Genomic DNA, 9,386 nt, shown 5'->3' on the forward strand with positions numbered 1-9,386 from the left:
TTTTCCGTCGAACTACAAGTGACGATGCTGGAAGGAGGCCTGAGTGGGATATAGGACTAAGGTCTGCAGGCTGTGGTCAAAATGGGAGGGGAGAGATAATAAAAAACCTGAGTCGCTGACCACTCCCACCATAGAGATACATATAAGCGTAGTGTTAAGGCTTGAACCTGATCGAGCCCTTCTCACTAGCTTCTGTGGCCGAGGGGGGAGACAGCATGAGAGTGCAGCTTGGAGTCCTTTTATTTTAGCTATTTTGGCAGTCCGATTATAACATAGAAATTGAAAAAAACATAAAGACATTTTAATGTATAATGAACAAAGAAAGACCGCTTGAAATGGTCTCCTGTTTTTAGTGAAACTTCTTACTTGGACGCAGTGGATGATAGACAAACTCCAGGATAACACAATGGCTCAAATGGAAGCAGAGTTTGGTGTGAAGGGCAGCAGCATCATCAGGGAATGGAGCGGACAGGTCCAGCCCGCTCTCGTCGCCTCCTTCGTTTTCCTCGTCTGTCTGGAAGCCTGTCTGTGGGTCAGGAACCTCCGGCTCAAGAGAAGACTGCCGGGACCCTTCGCCTGGCCGGTGGTGGGCAACGCCATGCAGCTGGGCCAGATGCCTCACATCACCTTCGCCAAGCTGGCCAAAAAATACGGCAACGTGTACCAGATACGGCTGGGCAGCAGCGACATTGTGGTTCTGAACGGAGACAGTGCCATACGCGAGGCTCTCATACAGCACAGCACGGAGTTTGCAGGCAGACCCAACTTTGTCTCTTTTCAGGCTGTCTCAGGGGGGAAAAGTATGACTTTCACCAATTACAGCAAACAGTGGAAGATGCACAGGAAAATTGCTCAATCAACGATCAGAGCGTTCTCATCTGCCAACAGTCAGACCAAAAAAGCCTTTGAGCAGCAAATTGTGGCTGAGGCCACAGAGCTAGTTGAGATTTTCCTTAAACTCAGTGCTCAGGGGCAGTATTTCAACCCCGCTCATGAGCTGACAGTAGCTGCAGCTAATGTGATTTGTGCCTTGTGCTTTGGAAAACGTTATGGACACGAGGATGTTGAGTTCAGAGCCTTGTTGCAGAGGGTGGATAAGTTTGGAGAGACAGTAGGGGCTGGTAGCATGGTAGACGTGATGCCATGGCTTCAGCGTTTCCCGAATCCAGTCCGCAGCATGTTCAAGAACTTCAAAGACCTGAATCAAGAGTTCTTTGGGTTCATCCAGAACAAGGTGGAGGAGCACAGAGAGACATATGATCCGGAGGTAACGAGGGATATGAGTGATGCCATTATTGGCGTGATTGACAAGGCTGACAGCGACAACGGCCTCACCAAAGGCCACACAGAGGGGACGGTGTCAGATTTGATTGGTGCCGGTCTGGATACCATCTCCACTGCTCTTCACTGGATTCTCCTTCTGCTGGCTAAACACCCCGAAAAACAAACCAAACTCCATGAGCTCATCGACAAAGTTGTGGGGCGAGACAGGCTGCCATCAATCGAGGACAGGAGCAGCCTGGCCTACCTGGATGCCTTCATCTACGAAACCATGCGCTTCACCAGCTTCGTCCCCGTCACCATCCCCCACTCCACAACCTCAGACGTCACCATCGAGGGCCTCCACATCCCCAAAGACACGGTGGTCTTCATCAATCAGTGGTCCATCAATCACGACCCCTTGAAGTGGAAGGATCCACAAATCTTTGACCCCTCACGCTTCCTGGATGAAAACGGCTCCCTAGACAAGGATCTCACCAACAATGTCATGATCTTCTCAGCAGGGAAGAGAAAATGTATTGGGAACCAGATTGCCAAAGTTGAGATATTTTTGTTCTTCGCGATTCTACTCCACCAATGCATCTTTGAGAAACGTGCAAATGAGGACCTGTCTTTAAACTGCTCCTACGGTCTAACACTGAAGCCTTTAGATTACAAGATCACTGCCAAACTCAGGGGGGAACTACGATAAAACTGTTATAAACTGTCCTCCAATGCAAAGCAATATAAGGTATGTGTTCTAAAATAAACATCTATGCCTTGTATCACAGAGGACTTTTATGTAAAAGCTTTAATTGACCCAAAACATGCAAATGATAAGCTTTCTTACTTCTGCTGACATTTAAAATTGTGACTCATTGAGAACATTGTTATTTCACTCTGTTACACAATTTCTGCCAGTGAATGTATTAAAAGTAAGCACCCTGTAAATGGCATCAGAAAGCATGTGAGTCATATCTGGACTCAACAGCAATTTCACTCCTCAACTGTGAAAAACTGTGATTGACTGAGAACCTAAATATATCTCTACTGGCTCTGCCACATCATGTAAGCAACAGGAAAAAAAGAGTAATGAAAGTTTTGATGTGTTTGCCCAAAACCACAATTCATAATAAACCCCTAAGAATGTATTGTTATTTATATGAGGGTATTTAGCGGAGTCACCCTAAACTGCAATATAAACCGGTGGTGATGTATAAATTTCACTTTTAGCATTTTGTTTTTCTCGCTCATGGGGAGAAATCATGTGCCAGCTGTGTGGTCTCAGTTATTCACCCTGACACTCATTTATCTCCTTTTGTATTGAAACTTTTCATGTGTAAACTTTAATACAAACACAGCGTGCATGCATGTACTCTTGAATCATGCATAATACTGTTGTATTCTGATAATAACTCATGTCACATGTAACATAGTGTATGTCTAAAAGCCACTAACTTAACAGTTGGTTATACTCCTTCCTTTACTACATAATATATCACTGTACGACATGATTTATTAGCCATACCGCATTGTGTGAATAATAAGCTGTTTAGAATAGCTACAAAATGTTTTCATAATGACCCAGTGTGATGCTGTCTGTACTCTACAATAAACATTTTGTATTGGTTTCTAACTGAATCTGTGGGGTGTATCGGTCGGAGCAGTCAAAGAGATAATAATAGATTGTGATGTCTGGTCTCAGTGTTGTTGTGAAAGATTAATATGGGTTACAGGCCTTGTATGCTCTTGTCCTCCACCCCTTACAAGCAGGCTGTGAGACTCAGTACATCAGTAAGCAGCCACAAGGTTCACTCGTCAATATTTAATACGGGGCGCGCTGTACTTTTGACTGCTGTGTCATTCTTTTTTTTCTGAACTAACGCATTCAGTTTCTGCCAAGTCAGTGGGATCTCCCATTTATCAATGCACTGAACAGTTTTTCCTTTAGCTGACATATAAAAAACAATAAAAAGTGTGAAATATTAAACTTTTACAGAGGGGGCTAGGTTGCATGCCAGTAGGCAATATTTTTACTTTAAGTACTTTTACTTTTGATACTTAAAGTGCATTTTGCTGATAATACTTTTGTACTTATAGGTAACATTTGGAATGAAGTGTTTTACTTTACTTGAGTTGACTTTTACTTGAGTATTTTTTACATTGTTGTATTGCTACTTTTACTTAAAATCGGGGTATTTTTTCCACCAATGTTAGTTGTCAGTTGTCACACACAAACTCACATGCCAAAGCGATGATTACCCGACATTTTACATGGCTGTCAAATGCTGCTTACTGACATTCAACCTGACATGACCCACCTATGTCGTAATACTGTCTGCCATGATGATTAAGCTTTCCATTATGTATGTCCATCATAGGATTTATAGTGGCAAATCATATGATAGATGATATCATGTCTACTCCGACAAACGCAGTCAACAACTTACTCCTAAAATTCCTCCCCTCGACTCACTTTCCTTATTTTGGGAAAACCAAAACCTCCCAATGCTCAACATTTATCCTTGCTGTAAGTATGGTACATAAATATTAGTTTAGGTGTGGGTTAGCAGCTTATCATTATCATCCCCCCCTCGTCTTTTTATCTTCCCTTCCTTGCCACATGGGAGCATGTCCTCAGTGAGTGGTCCTATGCTCCAGAGTCTACCTGCGTACTTGAAGAAGCAGCACTGTGGCTGAACTCTGAGGGAGGCTTGTTTTCACTGAGGTTAATACACAGCAGGCTGAAGACATTCTGTACTGCAACAGGCTCTCTCCCTCTCTCTCTCTCTCTCTCTCTCTTTTTGCTCTGACACCGCAAGAACCCTAGAGGGAGGACTGGGCCGTCTAACCTCCCCCGTTTCCATCATCGCTTCCCAAAACATCCTTGAAATGTGTCCAGCTGAAAGACTCCCTTTCACCCCGAATCACCCGCTCTCCGCTCCACATACCCCGCAGCCCTCGACCTGCCGAGTTTCACTCCTTAAAGGAAAACAGAAAAGTGTACAGGCTGAGGTTATTCACATTCTGCACGTACACAGAGCCACAGAGTGACCTCCCACAAGGTTCTCTCCGCTACATCTAAATCCCCTCCCACCCCCCTCTCCTCTGCTCGAGTTTTGACATGCAAACTGCAGTCACTGTTTGGTAGATGACACACAGCGAGGAAGAATTACTTGGAAGCAGACAAACGCAATCCTCCAGAAAATCTCTTCCCCCTGTCCACTGCCATCATCTGCTGCAACACAGCGGAACATTGTGTCTGAGCTGGAAACGGCCTCGTGCCCGTATTCAGACAGTCTTTCCTATAACAGCGCCCTCGACACCAACACACTGACCACGGCTCCACGCCAAATCCAAAATGTTGCAGACAAATAACATGACTGTAATGTAATTCTGCGTGCTCTTCGTTCTGACCCAAAGCATCACACATCTCAGCAGATCATTAATCATTCTGTTGCAAAAAAAAATTGGAAGTATCCCAGTAAATCATTTTCTTTGAATAACAAGAACCAACAGTGTGTGGGGGGAAAGAAACTCATGCTAAGGAACTATGAATCAACTTTTTCCCAGAGAACACATTGGACAGACAAAGGTGACATTTCCAACAAGTCATATAACATTCATAGTCATTGCCCAAAGGTCAGCAAACACTCTCTCTTCTGTCTATTTACAGTAGCATATTTATATCACAAGATTTCATATGATATTTTGCCCCAGTTTATAGAAACACTCTCGGTCGTAAATGTCCTCTTTTGCCTGACACTTTAATAATCCCATCCCTCCCTTAATTCAGGCTCCATGTTTTATGTCACCAGAGCACATTACAATCAGGCGGCAACCTCCGGGTCTGAAAAGTGAAGCCAATGTGGAAGTGCCTTAAACTTGCATTCTTTCTAACGGCCAGCAGGAGGCGACTCCTCTGATTGCGAAAAGAAGTTTGATTGTATAGAAGTCTGATCTATTACCTCATTAAACATTGTAAACATGAGTTTATGGTCTCAATCGCTAGTTTCAAGTCTTCTTCAATACAGCATGACGTTAATTTAGTAAACTATGATCCCATTTAGAGTCATATAGACCATAAAGCAGGGTACGCTTTAGGGCCTCCGGTCTGGGAGTTGTCCATGTTTTCGTCTTACAACTTTAACCCTTTCACAGTATGTTTTCAGTTTAGGAAAGTTTATTATAACATTTTGGTTGCTTACAAATGTCTTATTCAGCGTTTGGTTGTACTTAGCTCTATCCTCTTGTGTCACTTCTGGTTGCAAAATACCAAGACGACGACGGCCAAAAACCAAGATCGCAACGACCAAAATGCTGAACTCAAGGCTTCAAAACAGCAGTCCACAAACCAATGGGTGACGTCTTGGTGACTACGTCCACTTCTTATATACAGTCTATGGTTGCAATGTACAAAGAACTCAATTGTGTCCAAAACAAAATGGAAATAGTTGAAATCGGTAATCTGATTCAGTGTTATATATTCCACAGTGTACAGTATGTGTGATGTTCCATTTGTGAAAAAAAAATATGTTTTCCCTCTTTTGAATCCCCCTGTGGAATTACGTCATAGACATAAACACTGAGCAGGAGTTATAATAATGTTCCAGTTGACATTATAATCAAGTCGTGTCACCTTTAGGTTTGGTATCCTGCTATTGACTCTGTGTTTTAACACATTACTGACATGGCAATTAGTGACCCTTCATTTCATGTTTTGGAACAAGGCAACCATCATAAGGATATGTGAAGTGACCCTTTTCAATAAACAATTACCCAAGTCATTATTATAGGGCGGGACGGTTCGTGCTTGTTGTTTTGTCCGTGACGGGATTGTGTTTTGGAGCGGTGGCAAGGAGAGGACCTTTGATATAAAACAACACAACGTGCGGTTCCATTCGCCACGTTTCTTTCCATATAACAAACAATTATTTTCAGGAAGTGCAGGAGGAAGCGATCCGTGATGGTCAGCATGAGAACACGGCGAGCATGTGGTTTTCGTTCACGGATGGGAGTTTACATCACGGCCTGACACAGTCACTCATATTAACTGTGTTTAAGTGGTCGTTTTCGGTCGGTATGGAAACTGAGCAACCCTGTCTCCTGTGATTTATGTTAAACAGCGATGTTGACTGCCAGTGCAGGAAGCACTGCAGTGTGATGCTCATAGAGTGGAGCGAGACAAGAAGGGTGTGGAGGCTATGGCGGCGGAGAAGTTTGCGCCTCTTCTCCTCTTGTCGTCCATCACTGAGACATGTTGATATGGAGTCTGAGGTTGTGTCAGGATTTCCATTTTTCCATTTTGTGCACTGCGGAGATGTGATGTGGCTATCAGACCACGTTTGCACCTTTCACATTCTTCAGTGTCTAAACAGCTGTACTTCTTTACTTTCTATCAAGAACAACAGGACTTGGCAAACAAGCCAACACAAAAACTCTCTCTTTTACATGCCAAACCTAGAAAGCAAATTAGACTACTATAGTATGTCTCCCACAAATAGCTCGTGATCTCATCTATCTCATGATAAATCTGTTCTGGTGGACCTTTGGAGCGAGTATCTGGTACTTCCCTGTAGGTCCAGCACCTTCAAGAGGCCATCAATCTTGTGCAGTGTCAGAGATAGCGGCGTCTGCTCAGACGATAACGAACCACTGGCACCACTCTTGTGTAACCCAGACTGGAACCTCGTCGAGAGGCACATACTGTACGAGTGTCTCTGAGAAGCAGACATATCTGATTTGTTTTGAAAAGGGAGGAAATAATCAGATTATTGCTCTGTGTGTTTTTCAAGTAACATGAGAACGTTGGAAACACTCAGCAGAGTGATATCCCATGCATGTTTGGGAGAGAGACTTGAACATAACTAGAAGACGCGCAGATAAGTGCGACTTTTAGCTATTTCAAAAAGTAATAATTTTGATGAATTTAAGTTTTTGTACAAAACAAAAAAGATTAGTAGAAGAATAATAAATTGAAAAATGAACTAAAACCAAACTAAAAAGATGTTAGACACTGGCAGCTGATGCTGGGCAATAACGCCTGTTTTGCATTCGGTAATTCATCCCAAAGGTTTTGTATTGGGGTTGCGGTCGAAGCTCTGTGCAGGCGAGCTTCCACACCAAACTCGGAAAAACATTTATTTATGACCTTACTTGGTGCGGGAAGGCATTGTCAAATTGAACACCAAACTGTTGGCACAAAGTTGGAAGCCACAATTGTCTAGAATACTGTATGCTGTAACATTAAGATCTCCATTCATCTGAACAAAGGGACTAAAGCGGAGTTTATGCTCGCTGTAGTGTTCCTGAAATGCTTTAAAAGCAGAAGATCTCTATTTTGCCAGCCGAATCAAGTTGTTTACAGGATATTAAACCTTTCAACCTTCATTTCATTATAATACATTTAACCCTTGACTCCTTTCTTCACAGGGATTGTACAAAGGTGAGATATGACTTTACAGTTAATTACAAGTCCTCCTCGACATTGAGGAGTTTGGTTTATGGCGTTTTGCGGGTAGCACTCATTTATTTCTTGCTTCCTCAAAGAGTCTTTTGTTTGTATGCCCTCTGTCGTTTCGGAGAATACTGAAAAGAACAACGCGTTGAGAATAAATGCCGCGTCATCTGTGGAGGCCCGCGCCTCAGTGCCTCGCACGAGTACAAACAAAGTGTCCATATATTTTTTGGCCACATAGTGTGTAACAGACAATAAATGGTTAATCTCAGTCTGAACATCCTGAGTCAAAGCCGGTCCAAGAGTCTGTGTCTGTGGTCTGAAACAGTGGCCTTGGCCCAGTGAAGAGGGTAATCATCTGAATCCACAATGAATATGTAATATTTTTATAATCGCTGGTAAGAATAAGAGAGCAACATATTACCGTCATTGGCATCAAGGCTAATCGAGTTGTGGTCTTTCAAATCTACTGTTTCAGAGAAATGACAGAAGAGTCAGGCAGAGCTGTCTTTGTGTAATCATCATTATTCAGGAGGAACAATGGGGAATGAATAAAGTGTAATGACCCTGCATCTGTCATAATCGGCCACGGTTTTATAGTGGAAATCTGAAATTCTATGTATTGGGATGTGAAATATCTTGTAACCATCTCTCTGGCAAGAAAAAAAAATGTCACATGCTCCCATGTCAAACAAGCTACCCATAATTCAGCTCTCGGCAGAACCCTTCTCCTTCCATCCCTCGCTTTCACGCCATCCCACTTCAAGACCTCTTCTTGGCAACGCTTTACGCCAGACCAAAACAATTTAGCAATAAGCTATTTGCGTTCGTGGGGATTCATTTTCAGTTGTTTTTACATTCTCCTTTTGTAGTGGGCTCTGATTGCCTGTCAGAATTTCCCCACTCACAGAGAGAACAACGGTTTGCTGGAGCTGACCACTCTGCTGAAAATACTTTGCTGTGTTAAGACTTGGAACAGCCTACGCTCGGAGCATGTTGGCTTGCTGACAGCGTGAGATGTTATATTTTAGTTCCTGTTATCCTAAACGACAACTTCACAGCGTCTACGTGTTGCGCCTATTTTGAAGGGGTTCACTTTCAATGAAAAAAATGAAAATGTGGACTCCACAGTTTTAGGAATTCTTCCTGTAAATTTCAGGTTGATTTTGAATGCTTTTGCAAAGGTCTGATAAAAAATTCAGCAACGACACTTTGATGATGCAGCTGAGTGTAGGAGTCAGTACCTGGAGTTCCATTCTGTTCATGTGGACACACACGTACACACATGCTAAGACACTGTGTACCCTATGCTTTATTTAGCGCTCATTCGCTTCATGACAGCACACAGGGTACCAGCACAGCAGTTCACATGCACCAGGAGACGTCAACATCCCACTGACAGTTTGTCCAGTTCAGTGCTCTCTGAATCAGTTGAACATGTGAGTGCTGATGGGCCGAATTAGGGCTGTAACAACTCATCATTTGGCCGAGACGCCAAATTGGGCCAAAGGCCACTTCCCCACTTCCTAACCCCATACTTCTGGCGCCTTTGCGTGCAGCAACTCGAAAAGTTTCATGTCTGCATCTTGCATGGTTATAACACTATTGTATTGACAAATCTGTCCACAGATAGACAAGCAGACATATAAACACCTGGCAAAGTACTCAA

At 43.1% G+C, this 9,386-nt stretch overlaps 1 protein-coding gene across 1 annotated transcript; it reads left to right on the plus strand.

Annotated features, from left to right (window-relative positions):
- The first annotated feature begins 160 nt into the window (after positions 1–160).
- On the plus strand, positions 161–2,901 carry LOC119474447 (cytochrome P450 1B1-like). The gene has a single exon (XM_037746473.1). The coding sequence runs from the start codon at positions 380–382 to the stop codon at positions 1,970–1,972; it is 1,593 nt and encodes a 530-aa protein (XP_037602401.1). The 5' UTR covers positions 161–379; the 3' UTR covers positions 1,973–2,901.
- The last annotated feature ends 6,485 nt before the right edge of the window (positions 2,902–9,386 follow it).

The sequence above is a fragment of the Sebastes umbrosus genome, chromosome 16, assembly GCF_015220745.1.
Source record: "Sebastes umbrosus isolate fSebUmb1 chromosome 16, fSebUmb1.pri, whole genome shotgun sequence".
NCBI lineage: Eukaryota > Metazoa > Chordata > Actinopteri > Perciformes > Sebastidae > Sebastes > Sebastes umbrosus.